The 16,586-nt window shown below is 39.0% G+C and overlaps 1 protein-coding gene across 1 annotated transcript in view; it reads left to right on the plus strand.

Moving 5' to 3' along the window:
- TBC1D4 (TBC1 domain family, member 4) overlaps positions 1-16,586 on the plus strand; it is a 256,076-nt gene that overhangs the window by 161,794 nt on the left and 77,696 nt on the right. The window contains exons 4-7 of the mRNA XM_006832071.1: positions 6,228-6,360; positions 8,343-8,434; positions 8,710-8,820; positions 11,094-11,213. Of these exons, the coding sequence (XP_006832134.1) occupies positions 6,228-6,360; positions 8,343-8,434; positions 8,710-8,820; positions 11,094-11,213 (456 nt within the window). The remainder of the gene's footprint in view (positions 1-6,227; positions 6,361-8,342; positions 8,435-8,709; positions 8,821-11,093; positions 11,214-16,586) is intronic.

Below are 16,586 nucleotides of genomic sequence, written 5' to 3' on the forward strand. Positions count from 1 at the left end.
GCCGTCTGCAGAGGAGGGGCCATGTCAGTCTCAAGGTCCGCCCTGGTACTGAATACAGCAAATGTTCAGATCTGTAGTTATCAATTTCCACATGCTGGACCTACTCTGACTGGGATCCCCTTCCCTTCTTTTCTCCCACGTTTTTCAGGATCCAGCGTAAATAAAGCATTCTACTGAAACCTGACTCCTTGAGTTCACAACTGACTTATTCCTCAGTTGCAGTAATCTTCAGTGCTTTTCTTACACGTTGTTCATAGGTCACTAACAGTACCTATCAATCCCCACACTCAATTTTCTCTCTACTGGAAAGTGAAGGTCACATCTCTTATTCGTGTTGTACCCACACAGTGTTACTAGGGTAGCAGATGTTGATAAATGTATTTTGAATGATGGTGATTATTTCTAGGTGGTGGTTAATTTCTGAAAGCTGTATAACCAGAGCTAAATGGAAGGAAGATGACAGGAACCCTTCTTATACCTAATCTTGTTTACAGGTTTTGATTTTTAGCTTTTAATTAAAAAAAAAAAAATGTTTAAACGTATCCTTTGCCATCGAGTGGATTCCGACTCATAATGACCTTATAAGACAGTTTAAAACTAGAGGCTTTTTGAGGTTGTAATTCTTTACAGAAGTAGGTTGTCTCAGCTTCTTCTGTAGAGTGGCTGGTGGGTTTGAACTGCTGACCTTGCAGCTAGCAGCCCAACCCTTCAGCCACTATACCACCAGGAATCCTTTGTTAAAACTTTGGGTATATAGAATGAGTTTGGGAGCAGTGGATCACGGTAGAAAGTGTGGGAACATGCTGCGTTTTTCTTCTCTCCTTTAAGAAGCTCTGTGACTTAGGCAACAGACTGGCCTGACTGGGAATGTCTCCGTACACTGAAGCTGCAGCACAATCTCAGTTTGGGCATCATTATTCTTAAGGGTAGGGCAGTGCTAGTATGGTTGAAATCTTGTTTACTCTAATTTCATCAGGAAGCCTCAGAACTGAACAATGAGACTGGAGAGGTGGAAGCTAGAAGAAAAATTCCGTGTCAGCTTCCTAACATAATAGAGGGTGGCTTAATTGCTGACATGCAGAACAAAACTAACTGGTCAATTAAGTAATATAGGCCTAAGCAGCATATGGATGTGGCCTTGCAGTTGTGCAAGACAAGTTATTGCAAAACCACACATGCTTGCTTATTTCCTCTGAGCAAAGACTATAAAATGAGTATTTTTTTTTTTTTTTGCTTCTTTGTAGCATGCATTCAATGTAATTGCTCTAAATTTATAAACAGTACAGTGTTCCGTGGATCACACAGTAAGTTTAGATAATTAAAAAAAAAATTTAAACCTTAATCTTGTTTAATCAATCAATCTTTGAGATCTTGTAGATACTATCCTTTCTTTAAAAAATGCTACACCCATTTGACCTAGCCTCGATGGCTTGATAACAAAACTCGACTAGAGGAAGCTAAAAAAGCAATTTTTGATAAAGGAAAAGATAATAAATTGCAACAATTTGATGAACTTGAACTTGACCTATACGTATGAATGTAGTAGCTCAAAATACCAACAGAGAGGGAAGGAGTCTTCACATTGTCAATCCTATCCCCTCTGTATACAAGATATATAGGGGACGGTCAACTTACACATTGGCTACCTTTAATGAGGGGGTGATAAAGGCATGAAGTGATTGGCTTAAAGTTTTCAAGAGGGAGTTTAGTTTAAGAGTGTGTGGGGAAAGATAGTCTCCACTGAATAGTTTTCATCTTGTCTAGATGGGTCTGGTGAGAAGAGAAGGGGATATGATTCTTATGATTCAATAGTAAGTAATTGTTATCATGACTAATTGCGACTGTGACAATTATAAAGGTAGAAATTTTGTAACAAAAATGGGGGAGTAATTAATCTTACAGTCCAGAAACAGAGAACCCTAGGACCACCAAAGGAGAAGTGCACAAGCAGAATGCGGGCCCTTATCCAAAGAAGCAGCAACACCAGAGATGGAGGCAGAGATGGGAACATGGAGAGAGGGAGCAGCTGAAGACTCTAGATTCATGGAAAGAGAGTGACTGAGAGCTGGCGACCAGGAGGCAGGCTTGCAGAATGTGCCCTTTGGCTGTTTAAATTATTATATATTCCTGAGTGTGTTTGTGTACATTTTCACTCTCCTCCCCCCCACACAGAAAAACAAACAAACAAGCAAAAAACAAACAAACAAACAAAAAAACAGAGAGAATGGGAGCAAATACTATTCAGTCATGATGCATGGAAGAGATTGTAATCATTGCAATGGACCGGTGTGAATCCTATGTTCTTCCATGTAAACTAGCACTCAATTCACAATAATTAAAAAAAAGCAACAAGTTAAAAAAAAAAAAAAAGCTGCATCTAAAATTGATTTTAAAGGTATGAAAAAATAAACCAAGTTACTGCTACTTACACAAAAATATAATCAATTGAGGCAGACAAAAAGTAGGCAAAAATTCAGGTGAGGAGACTAAATAACCCAGGATACTAGTTCATGTAGAATCCTGACATTCCATGCATGAGAACCAGGTTTGATACCTTAGGTGCACCCACCATGTCTCGGTTCCTGAAGGACTGCATGTTGCTATGATGCTGAACTGGTTCTAGGGGGGCTTCTGGACTCATAGGTCCTAGGGAGAAAGTCTTGACAATCTCCTTCTTTGTGATCTACCCAGTGGATCACAGTGGTCCAGTCCACAGCCAGTGATGGGGAAGGTGCAGAACCAGGCAACATCTTTTTCCATTATGTATGGGCTCCACCTGTGTCAGGGGCCTATTCTATGACCAGCAAATGGAGTCAATAACCAACACCCAGAAATTACATGAATAACATGGTGTGGTGCAAGTTGGTTTGAACTCCAAGGCCAGCAATTCAAACCCAGCAGCCGTCCCTCAGAAACCCTATACAGGGTCTCTATGCATCGGCACTGACTTGACTGCACTTAACAACAACAGCAATAGTTAATCAAAGAAGCATGGTCCTAGTGTGTATTGGTAGAACAATTACGTAGGATTAAGAAAGCTATCTTTTTTCTTGTGTCTTGTTTGATTATCTCTGACTCTGAGTGATCAGGCAATGTAAGCAGGTTAGGTAGGTAATGAGACATGCTCTGGAATGTTGTAAATGTTGTGAAGTCCAACAAATATCAAGAGCAGTTCAGTGTGCAGTACATCAGTGTCTTTTTATTCAGAGTTGCTAAAAACAGGATTAATGACATTTTTTCTTGAACAGTTGGAGGACTTAAAAATTTCAAGAAAGTTTGAGTGCTCTATGAGTCTTAAATTTTTGAGATGTTATAAAAATGCCTGACTATGGTTTATAAATGTTTATATGCATTATCTTCATTATGGATTTCACTGTAATGCCATAAATTGTCCTAATTGATGCTTTTTACAAATGTCTGATGCCAATGTAAAGATTTTTTTTTTTCTGATATGATTTCTGTATCTTTGCCCAATCTCCCATGGAACAGCTGGTGGTTTCAAACTGCTGACATTGAGGTTAGCAGCCCAACTCAACCACTATGCTACCAGAGCTCCTTATAGATAAATAGAAAGAGGGAAGGAGAGACTCCTGGTGTGGCTCTGTAAGATCAGCACCAGGCTGTGAACCACAAGATTGGCAGTTCAAACCCACCACTCCTTGGAAACCCTATACAACGTCGCTATGTTTTGGAACTGACTTGACAGCACATAAGTATACCAACTCGATGGCATATATATATTGTTGTTAAGTGCCATTTAGTCCGTCAGTTCTGACTCATAGCGACCCTGAATAGAATTATACAAGAGTGGCTGGTGGGCTTGAGCTACTGACTTGGTGGTTCAAACCAAACTTGCAGTCCAGCGCATTAACTCACAGACCCACAGCGCCACACCAGGACTCCATATATGTGTGTGTGTGTATATATGTATATAAACATACATATATGTGCCACGTAAAAATGTTCAAAATAAAGGAATGGACGTAATATTTAGTCTAGATTAAAATAACTAATATATTTCATAGTGCTTTATTTTTTTTATCTTTGCCCTGTTCTCATGATAGAATTTATTGGCCATCTAAAAAGACGGATAGATTTTAAAAAGTAAAACACTTAACATTTTAGAAGTCAAATAGAGTTGCTGGTAGAATTTGTTACTGGAAGGCGTTGGTAGTCACATATGGGATACCATTGAAATGATCCCTGTTTAATTTAGAAATAGAGGGGAAAACTTGAGACTTTAGCATTTCCTCTGGAGATATTCCACAAGGTATTATTATTGGATAACAGATAAACCTTTATGAAAGTTATATATGCTGCGAAACAAAATTGTTGTTGGAAGTTCTGGTGTGCCGCTGTGGGTTAATGCGCAAAGTCTGTTTGGACCACACGGTCTGCAGTTCAAGCTCACCAGCTGCTCCTTGGAAACCCTATACAGGGTCGCTATGTATGCTGCTAAACAAAATTACTAACCCTTTAAGCGTGTTAAAATGAGAAAAATATACAAGCATACCTCGAAGATAAAACAAATTTAGTTGCAGATTTTCACAATAACATGAATATGGCAATAAAATGAGTCTCATGAAGTTTTTGCTTCCCAGTTCATATAAAAGCTATGTTTACACTATACTGTAGTCTGTTAAGTGTCCAATAACATGATGAAAAAGCTTGAAATGTTAGAATTATCAAAATGTGGCACAGAGATACAAAGTGAGCCCATGCTCTTGGAGACATAATGCCAATAGACTTGCTCCATGGAGAGTTGCCACAAATCCTCACTTAGTAAAAAATGCAATATCTGCAAGGAACAATCAAGTGAAGCACAATAAAACAAAGTTTACCGGTATAAATAAATGTCTTCAGCATAAACAACCAAAATTACTTTTGAATATGTAACAAGGTAAGTAAAATAAAAATGCTAAGACATTAAATATGTAGTGCTCTTATTTTTAATAATTAGAAATCTTTATTTTTAAAATTACACCATAAAAGATCAGATTCTATGAATAATTTATCTCTAGTCATGGAATGCTGTGAAATTATCAGTCTTTATAATGGTTAATAACATAATAAAAATTAACTATACAATGACTGATTGCTTGGTGTTTGATATCCTCATTCAGCAACACTAGAAGAGAAAATTTTCCTTTTATCCATGCTCCTCATATACTCAAATGCAGAAGCTGATTAAATTTTGAAAATGTTAGCTTATTCTTAATCCCGACCATAGGAAAAGACTCTAAAACATGATGAGTGGTTTTGAACACCAAATCTCATTCAGATGAGGACCCTAGCATTTCACAGCTTTGTGATACAGGTTCTAGAATTTGAACTAAGTACTACAAAGTGAGGAAAAATCACTCCTTTTTACTGGTGGTTGTGTTATAGAGAAGCTGGGGGTGCAGCTGGAAGTAGGTTTGGCAATATGTGAGGGTGGACCGTTAATGGACTTCAACAAAGCTACCAGGAGACTAGATGGTTACTTTCAAGCTATTGACTGAATCACAGAAGAGAGGAAAGGAAAGAGCTATTCGTTTTCTAGCTGGTGGCATGGTTGTGGGTTCCAGAGATTTGCACCATTTTAGCACTTCTTACAGCCCAGAATGGGAGGATGGCAATTTAGAAGCACATAGATAAGATCACCAACTTAAATGGAAAACGGAATGAAAAGATCATGAAAATTTTCCAATACTATTTGAAGCCCCCATGGTTTACTTTCCCCCCCGGTATTTAAATTGAACGCCTTTTCCCCTGGACCTTAAACACATTTTGCTTGCTTTACACTAAAAAGGATCCAGAATAATAAATAGTATAAATGAAGTTGAACTAATATTATATGCTCCAGCGTACAAAAACTGATTTTGTATGTTGCAGACAAAATTTCCAGACAGGTCTTTATCTGATAAACCACTTAACTAAACAAAAAACCGGATCATCTAATTGAACTGTCTGTAGTGGCTAATAGTCAGTGGGATTAGAAAGTAGCATTCAATGAACAAATTAGTATTCTAGGACACATATTAAAATGGTGTTACTTTGTTCAGATGTCAGTTAGACGTATAGAAGGCCTAACTTTAAGACTTGATATTTTCTACCAGCTTTCTAGTCATCAAAATTCTATTATTAATTGTTTAGTTAAGGTCAGCCAAGTCCGACATTGCTGTTGGGTGTTTAATGTTACCATGAAAGCAGTCTTTTATAGACCTGAGTTCTGTTTCTTCTTGTAGGTTGATGAGGTAATGCTGACTCTGAAGCAGGCTTTCAGCACGGCTGCTGCGCTGCAGAGTGCTAAGACCCAGATCAAGCTGTGTGAGGCCTGCCCGATGCACTCTTTGCACAAGCTCTGTGAAAGGATTGAAGGTACAGTGTGAGTTAGCCTTGGCAGAAGCAGAGTTTGCTTTGGCTTTTGGGAAACCAGAAAGTCCCTACTGTCATTAAATGGTTCTTTGTTTCTGGTTGAAATCAGAGCTCCAAGAATCAGTTTTCATCTCTGGTCAAGTAACTGAACTGAGTGAGTTGTCAATCTCTCCTCAATGCATGACCTTTTGTTTTAACTCAAGGCAAAATCAAGAAAGGTACCTGCATTTCACATGGTTCTTAAGACTCTACTATGTACATGTTGTTGTTGTTAAGTGCCATTGATTCGGTTCTGACTCTTAGACACGTTGTGTAGGGTTTCCAAAGAGCAGCTAATGGGTTTGAACTGCCGACCTCACGGTTCGCAGTCCAATACTGATCCTACAGCACCACACCAGAAGTCTGCTGTGTTCATAGTAGAAATAAACCGAACCCATCCTACTACTATCAAGTCGATTACAACTCATGGAAACCCTCTAGGACAGCTGAATGGCCCCATAGGGTTTTCAAGGGTGTAATCTTGGTGTGGTGCTGTGGGTTAATGTGCCAGACTACAAAGCTGTTTGAACTGCAAGGTTGGTGGTTCAAGCTCAACCAGCTGTTCCTTGGAAACCCTACACAGGGTCGGAATCGACTTGATGGCACTTAACAACAATCTTTATGGAAGCGGTCTGCATCTTCTTTCTTCTGGGAAGTAACTGGTGGGTTTGAACCACTGGATGACCTTTTGATTTGGCACCCAAGCACTTTTAGCACTGTGCTAACAGGGCTCCGTAACTGGACCAAATATTTATTGAATGAATGAAGAAAGGCAAAATTATCATGGAAGGTTGCCAGCAAAATTTGTTCTCCTTTCCCCTTGCTTGATAATGTGTTCTTTTGTCCCTAAAAGTTTACAGCTGTATTGAAATTGGCCTGATTTTTAAGTAACATTTGTAAATGACAGAGGTAGTTGTTGTTATGTGCCGTGGAGTCAGTTCTGACTCATAGCGACCCTGTACAGGGTTTCTGAGGCTATAAATCTTTATGGGAGCAGAACGCCTCATCTCTATCCCGCGGGACAGCTGGTAGTTTTGAACTGCAAACCTTGCGGTTCACAGCCCAATTCGTAACCACTATGCTACCAGGTGCCAAATGTATGCCAAGCACCAGGGTGGTGTTGTAGGATAAACACTCAATTGCAAGGGTGGTTTGAACTGCAAGGTCAGCAGTACAGACTCACCAGCTGCTCCTCAGAAACCCTGTATAGGGTCGCTATGAATCAGAATCAACTTGATGGCACTTAACAACAACATTGTAAATATGAATTCAGTTTTCCATTTGTTAAATTATAAAAACAGAACTATTCTTGAGGGAAAAAAAATTCACAAGGATTTAATATAAATTGTGCTTAAGACAGACTTAAGTGATATTGTGATTTAAAGAAGTAAAAAATTCTAGGTAAAGTAACAACAATAAAAGTGTCACTAGGCACTCATGCTCCCCTTTAACGTTTAAGCCCACAGAACACAAACTGCTTGAAGGGAAGAGATCCAGGCTGCGTGACGGTTCTGCCTTATAATAAGTCAGTCTTTCTTCTTCAGTATCATTTATTCTAAGAAATACTGGTCAAGACTACAGTTTAACTTTTATTTCCATGCCAACAACAAGGATAGGTTGATTCCATTCAGGGTTCTATCATGGTTAAGTTTGTTGGTAAATTAAATGATACCGACTTGTACTGACAACTTGGTCTCATTTAAAAGTTCTTGGTTCTAATTCTGACTGCAAGGGTGTCTTGTCTGTTAGAAGCTTTCGATGAGATTTTCCATCTCATTTTAATCATTTTAATGTAGTGTCCCAAGGTTTGGTGTAGGCAGGTACACATTTTGAGAAGAGTTGAATTCAGTGCCTGTTGCCTAAGGGGTGGGCTGCAATGTATTATATAAACTTAGGACCCAGCTGCTAGACTCTGCTTAATGCTCCCTCCCTGTAATTTTTCTTAGGTCTCTATCCGCCAAGAGCCAAGCTGGTCATACAAAGGCATCTCTCATCTTTGACAGATAATGAGCAAGCTGACATCTTCGAACGAGTTCAGGTTCTATCATTTACAGGTTTCCTAACTAAGATACAAGGAATAAGAATCAGACTGTTTTATGAGTTCCTTTTTCCGCCTCTATCTGAAGTTAAAGATGTATATTATATAGTGATCTTTAATAGTAGCTAGAATGCGGTTGCTAGTTTTGCCTTTTAGAGCAGTCCAAGTCTTAACTTCATGTTTGTCTGTCAAAATGAGAAAACCCAATGAGACTATAATAAGATGAGAGGTGCTGTGTTGCCCCCCTATGTTATCTTGGTTTGTCTGTTCTACAGAAAATGAAGCCAGTCAGTGACCAGGAAGAAAATGAACTTGTGATTTTACATCTGAGGCAGCTGTGTGAGGCCAAGCAGCGGACACACACTCACATTGGGGAAGGCCCGTCGGTGAGCTGTCTCCTTGTCTCTCATTCTTGTGTGTATCTTTCATATTTAGTGAAAATATAACAATAGCTCAGGTTAGATTTTTATTTCACTCTTTCTTCAGAACAGATCATATATTACTTGATTCTTTCATTTAGCTATTTCAGAACCTTTTATGAGCCAAGCTGTGTGTTTATTGTTGGCTCATAAAAGGTACTGAAATAACTAAATTGTTGTTGTGGTTGTTAAGTGCCGTCCAGTCACTTGTGACCCATAGAGACCCTGCATAGGGTTTCCGAGGAGTGGCTGGTGAGCTTGAACAGTCAACCTTATGGTTCAAACCAGCTTTGCAGTCCCGTGCATTAACCCACCGCACCACACTAGGATGCTGTGTGTTTAGGAGAGACAAAAGAGATAAATGAACAATGATGTTCTCTCTGGAGAAGAGCTCAAACATTCGAAAGAGAAGCCAAACCTATAGTTGCTGTTGTTGTTGTTAAGTACCGTGGTTCCGACTCATAGTGACCCTGCACAGGGTTTCCAAGGCTGTAAATCTTTATGGGAGCAGAAAGCCTCATCTTTATCCTACGGAATTTCTGATAGTTTTGAACTGCCGATCTTGAGGTTAGCAGCCCGATTCATAACCACTATGCTACCAGAGCTCCTTAAACATATAGTAGAAGCAGTAAATGACTTCTACAAAGTAGTTTGCAGGAGAACAGAGCCGCTATGTCTGCCTTTGCTTTGGAGTTCGAGTAAGAAGTAAGGGCTGCTGGGAGTATTAAGAAATGCAAGAGGGATAAGCATTTTGGAAAGGCTGGAGTTTCAGTGGAGATAAAGTTTGCTTATCAGGAAAGTGGAGGAAGTATGTTTTCAAAAAGCATGTAGCAGTGAATGTGACCACACATAATCCTTATGTGTACTTACAAAGGTGTGCCGATTTGTAGTGGGCTTTTGTGGATAAGGAGAGCAAGACTGAAAGGGTCAGTAGTGGAGAGATGATGAAGAGCCTTAAGCACCAGGCTAAACATGACTGTGGAAGGATTTCAAGAAAAAGCACAAGAATATCAGACTGGGAGATAATTCTGTTGTCACTGCGATGGTAGAGTTTTAGGGGAGTAGGTTGGGAGAGTTTGGATGGAATTCATCGTTTCCAATTAGAAAAAATTTATAATAGGATTTGCAAGAAGTCATGCATTTGATTATTACCTAAACCTTTATCAAATGCATACTGTACACTAGGCAGTGGGGATAAATCTTAGCCTTGTCTTTTTCCTGTGTAGAGGACAAGCCAATTTGTAATTAAAACATGGTGTGATTAGCACAGTAATTTAGGGAATCCTGGTGGCACAATAGTTTAAGTGCTCAACTGCCAAAAGATTGGTGGTTTGAACCCTCCCAGCAGTTCTGTGGGAGATAATACCTGGTGATCTACCCCACAAAAAGATACAGCCTAGAAAACCTTATAGGGAAGTTTTACTTTATCACATGCATCTGACAACACCAACACCGACAGTACAGTAATATCAACATATGCAAGATACAAGGGTGCACTGGCTCGTAGACAGATTGCATGCTTCTGACCTGGAGATTTTATTTTGTTTCAGGTGAGAGGCCTGAATTTACCACACTGAGATGTGAGGGAAGGGGCTGAATGGAGAGCCACTTAGGAGACACAACTGTTAGGACTTGGTGACTGGATGGCTGGAGATGTAAAGCGAAGAACTGGGCAAGAGACTAGAGTAAATAGTGGGTGCATAGGAGAATCTCATAGAGTTTAGTTCTATCACCAACAAAAATGTAATGGTAACAGAGCCATTTGCAGACTCCAGCTTCACTGGAAGCTGCTCTGCGTTTTACAACATGCTTCCTGGTTTTTGTTTGGTCTTTATTCCCACTTGGCAATTTGGATATAAAATAAGCAACTTGGAATGGATGGTTATAGTTATGAATCAAAATATCAGTAGAAAGTGCTATCTCAAGTTTAATTTTTTTAAAAGAAGATGCAGCCAGAATTTATTAGGTGGAAGGGAAGAACTTATTGCTGTTATTTTTATTATTTACATTATTAAAAATTGATCCGTTTTCCTAGAAATCTGTGTGTTCGCAATGTGGAACCTAAGTTATTACTTTTTAATGGAGTTTACTGAAGAATTCTTCTGTGTGTGTGTGTGTGTGTGTGTGTGTGTGTGTGTGTGTGTGTGTTTTTAATGACTTGGGTAAGCCTACATGTAAAGCCTCATTTAACCTTGGTATTTGCAGACTGGGATTTATCTGTTTTTGTTTTTTTAATGTAGACTATTTCAAATAGTACAATCCCGGAAAATTCGACAAGCAGTGGCCGGTTCAAACTTGACATTTTGAAAAATAAGGCAAAGAGGTCCTTAACCAGCTCCCTGGAAAACATCTTCTCAAGGGTAAGAATAGACCGATAATCTTTTAGAATTTAATGTTCATGTGTGTTGACTACTTTGTTTCATTTTCAAACTGTCTAATAAAAGATTTCCTTAAAAAGAAAACAAATAAAACTAAGAAATGCTCCATGACAGGAAGATTTACAGCCTTGGAAACCTTATGCCGAGTTACTGTGATTTGGGCTAGACTCGATGGCAGTGGGATTTTTGTTGTTGTTTTTTGCGGGGGAAGGGTTGGGTCATTAATTAAGTTAATATTTATTTAAATAATCCTTAAAACTAAGACTTCATTTTCAGATTTAGATTTATTCTGGTCCCTCTGATGCCTGAATTTGAGCAGCAGAGATTTAGTAGTAAAGAGATATGTAGGAGAAATAGAAAATATTCTATGTCCAATAATACTGTAAGAGTTTCTTAGTATTACTATAATACTATAAGAACTTAATGTTACTTGCCTCATAACCTAAAGTTATACAGAAGCCCCTCTTTTGCCTATTCTTATGGACTAAAAAGAAATGCTGAAAATACAAAGTTCATCATTAGTTCCATTTAAAGATTGAGTCAAATGGCTCAACCTTCTCCTGAACAATCCGATCCTAAAGCTGTTAAGAAATGATCAAGCAAGTTATATCTGCAAGGAGAGCACAAGGGGAGCTCGAACTAATATCTTGGTGGTCAAGATAGTAAGGAAAGATGGAGCTATGAGGGGGGCTTAAAGAATTTGTGGGAAAATTCCATTATCTCTGACTTCCGTTGTCCATGAACTTTGTGAGGCCCCTTTGTATACATACCTTCAGGATGAGAAGACCTTGAAAGGGCTGATACTGGCTAGATCTGAGACAAGGTGAGCATGAAGACACAGAAGAAATCCTGAGATCGCTGTGACATAAAAAAACCAATAAATGGATACATTGAACGTTTGACATGAATAGAATATTTGCTGGATGTAATGAATACTTAATAACTAACTACACAATGTAGAGGGATCTTTTCACTTTTTAAAAAAGAAGGGCAAGAGAAGCTATGAGTTAGTGATTGTCCTGATGTGGCTCTGCACGATAAAGCACTGGACCGCGATGTAGGTTTGAACCTCAAGGTTGGTAGTTTGAACTCACCAACCGCTCCTCTTAAACCCTATACAGGGGTGCTGTGAGTTGGAACCGACTCAACAGCACTTAAGAGCAACAACAACAACATTGTCAGAGAAAGCCACGTTTGGATTTAAAGGGAAGGATAAAACCAAAAGCAAACCCACTGACATTGAATTGATCTCGACTCAGAAAGTTCCTGTAGGACAAAGTAGCACTGCTAGACAAGGTTTCTGAGACTTTCTACCTTTATGGAAACAGACTGATACATATTTTGCTCGAGGAGTGTTGTTGACCTTTTGCTTAGTAGCGTGATGCCTAACTCATTGTGCCACTAGGGCAGTGCGTTTCAGTGCATAATGATCATATATAGGATTTCTGAGACCATAAATTTTTGGAGTCTTGGTGAGGCATTGTAGGATAAGCTCTGGGATGCAAGGTTGGTTTGAACCGCAAGGTTGCCTGTTCAAATCAACCAGCTGTTCCTTGGAAACCCGCTTGCTGGAACTGACTCGACGTCACTTAGCAAGGACAACAACAGATCTTTAGAGGAGCAGACAGCTTCATCTTTCTCCTGAGAAGCAGCTGGTGGGTTTAAATTGCTGCCCTTCTGGTTAGCAGTCCAACTGCACCACCAGGGTAAGGTATCCTATAAATTGAGCTCTTAGTTTTAGCAAGGGAGGTTTTTTTTTTTTTCCCCCCTCACCATTTAACAGAGAAAACAAATGGCTTTCTAAAACAGCTGGGTCCAAGATTTATTTATACAGGCCTTTTGTGAAGATCATGCCATATCCTAAGTTAGTATAACCATCCAGAGAAACTGGACATAATGTTTTTGAGTATGTACTACAAATCAATGTATTCTGTTTATTTTAAACTTTTTTTCGTGTGTATCTGCAATGAATTTGATAGGCAAATGGTAACAATTAGTAAGGTAAGTATTTTACTCCTACTTTAACAAGGAACTCATTTCATTGACATAAACAGTCCAGCGAGTAATCTTCCCTGCTGCTCTGTTCACTCTTGACTGTACAACAGCTTCATCATTGGAGCTGTCTGAATGTATGGATTCCTGTGCCTAGCCTGTATCAGAATAGTTTGGCTTGAGTCTGAGGTTTAGAAGCTCCACAGGACATTCTGATATACCGCCTCAGTGTTATATTTAACTTGCTACTACTTGTGGTTATGCATACTCTGGTGTGGTACTGTGGGTTAATACACTGGACTGCAAGGTTGATTTGAACCACAAGGTTGGCGGTTCAAGCCACATTAGCCACTCCTTGGAAACCCTATATGGGGTCGCTTAGTCAGAACTTACTGGATGGCACTTAATAACAACCTACTCTGGTAGCGTAGTGGATTATGAGCTAAGGTGCTGTCCACAAGGTCAGCAGTTTGAATCTACCAGCCACTCCAAGAGAGAAAGAGGAGGCTTTCTGCTCTTGTAAAGATTTACAGCCTCAGAAACCCCATACAGGGTCACTTTGAGTCGGAACTATCTTCAGGGCACATAACCACCACTATCGTACTTTATCCTTAAAGTGTGGTCCCACACTAGCAATCTCAAAATCAGATCTCAATTTGTTAGGAATATTTTTGTTTAGGATCTACTATGGTATCCTGAATGAAAATTTCTGGAAGTTGGGTCCAGCAATTTATGTTATAACAAGGCTGCTTGGTGCTGTTTACATGTGAACTAAGGTTTGAGAGTTACAACTTTTGTTGTTGTTAGCTGTCTTTGAGTCCTCTCCCCACTCCATTCCCCAACCCCCATGGTGACCATGATACAATGGGACAAAATTCTGTCTCCATGACTACTTGCAGATCAGAGCACTTTACTCCATATGGTTTTTATTAGCTTATTTCTAGGAGCAGATTGCCAGGCCTTTCTTCCTACTGTCTTAGTTTAAATGTTCCACTGAAACCATCTATCAGCATAGCAATGCATATGCCTCTATTGCAGAACAGGTGGTGGCGGCACATGAGGTGTCCTTAAAGCACTGATGACATAAACAGATAAACTGGATCTATTAGCAACACTGTCTGAACTGAACTCATGGTATTTAGTGAGAATTTTAGCAGAATGATCATTTAAGTAAGTGGTCCAGGAATCTGAATTTAAGACCTGGTCCCGGAAGATGTTGTATTTATAATATTGGGCAAATTATTTAATTTTTTAAAACCACAGTTTCCCCATTTGTGAAATGAAATACAAATGGCTGCTTGTTTGATTATTATGAAGGTTAAATTGCCAGTGTCTTAGGAAAATACCACAGTAAGGTGGGGTATATATGTAAGTGATTTATGATCTGAATTGTGTCCCCTAGAAATACGTGTTGTAAATCCTAACCCCTACACTGGTGGATATAATCCCTATTGGGTATCTGTGGTTTTCTGTGTTACAGTAACGTGTAACTTAAACTACAGTAAGGTGTAGTTTAAGCCTATACCACTTTAGCGATACATAAAAAGTGATGATTTGGCATAGAAACATGGACACATGGGAAAAGATGGATCCCATATGAATAGATCCCACCAAGCATTGATGGAACAAATGCTGAAAAGAGACATGGACCTTCCCCCAAGAGCCACCAGAGAGAGAGAAAGCCTTCACCTAGAGCAGGTGCCCTAAATTCATAGTTCTTACCCCTTAAGCTGTGAGAAAATAAAATTTCTATTCATCAGGCCACCCATTTGTGGTATTGTATGTTACAGCAGCATTAAGAAACTAAGATTAAATGATAAGTTCTGAAACCTTTGCCATTTACAAGATAAACAACTCTTGTCAAAAGAGTATTTAGAACGTTGGCTCTCTTGAGCCCCATTTAGTACCTTGGCATCCTGCACAGTGCTTGTGTAGCTGACTTTGAAGTGCCTCTAAAGCATGCCTTGAATTGCCAGAGTGACTCTTTTGGCAGTCACACATAGCCAATCTATTTTGGTCAAGGTATATACTTTAGCTTTTGTGTCTCACAGTGCAGCCAAAACCATCATTTACATGATGCAACAAAGTCTACCACCACTTGGTTGTCAGTTTCTCATATTGTGGTAGTTTGCTGTGATGGAAGTTGTGTGACTGGTATTTCAACTACTAGCAGGGTCATCCAGATTGGCTAGGTGTCAGCAGAACTTCCAGCCTAGACAGACTAAGTAGAAGGACCGAGAGATCTATTCCTAAAGAAATTGGCCAGTGAAAACCTCATGGATAAACAGCAAGTCATTGTCAGATATAGAGCTGGAAGATGAGCTGCTCAGGTTGAAAAACATTAAAAATATGACTGAGGAATAGCTGCTTTCTCAAAATAGAGTCAAGTTAAATAGCACGGATGGAGTAAAGCTATTTGGATCTTCATTTGTTGCTGTGCCATGAATCCAAATAAGAAGAAACAGCTGCAAACATCTGTTAGTAATTGGAACATGGACTGTAGAAAGTATGAATCAAGGAAAACTGGAAATTGACACACATGAAATAGAACGCTCAGAGATCAATATCCTAGGCATTGGTGAGCTGGAAATGACTGGTTTCAACCGTTTTCAATTGTGCAATCATATGGTATACTATGCCAGGAATGACCTATTGAATCATCAAAAAGAACAATGAAAGATTTATCCTGAAGTGCAATACCATCAAACAATACCTATATGTCCACAAGGAAGACCGGTTAATACAATTATTATTCAAAATTATGTATCAACCACTAATACCAATGATGAAGAAATGGAAGATCTTTACCAACTTTTTGCAGTCTGTAACTGACCAAACATATAATCAATATCTGTTGGTGGTAACTGGTGATTGGAATGAGAAAGTTGGGAAAAAAAGAAGAGCCAGTAGTTGGAAAATATGGCCTTAGTGATAGAAATGATATGAGTAATACATTATAGAATTTTGCAAGACCAATGACTTATTGATTAGAAATACCGTTTTTCAACAATATGAACAGTGAATCTACATGTGGACCTTGCTGACTGGAATACGCAGAAATCAATCGACCACATCCTATGGAAAGAGACAATGGAAAATGTCGTCAGTCAGAACAAGACCAGATGTCAACTGTGGAACAGATTATCAATTGCTCATTTGCAAATTTAAATTGACCATAAAGAAATTAAAGCAAGTCAGTGAGAGCCAAAGTACAACAGCAAGTATGTTCCATCTAATTAGAAATCATTTCAAGAACTGATTTGACACATTGAACACGTATGATTGAAGACCAGATGGATTGTGGGTGACATCGGACATGAAGAAATCAAAAGACAGAAAAAAAAAAAAAAAAAAAAAAAAAAA

This window comes from Chrysochloris asiatica, unplaced genomic scaffold (genome assembly GCF_000296735.1).
Source record: "Chrysochloris asiatica unplaced genomic scaffold, ChrAsi1.0 scaffold00005, whole genome shotgun sequence".
Lineage (NCBI taxonomy): Eukaryota > Metazoa > Chordata > Mammalia > Afrosoricida > Chrysochloridae > Chrysochloris > Chrysochloris asiatica.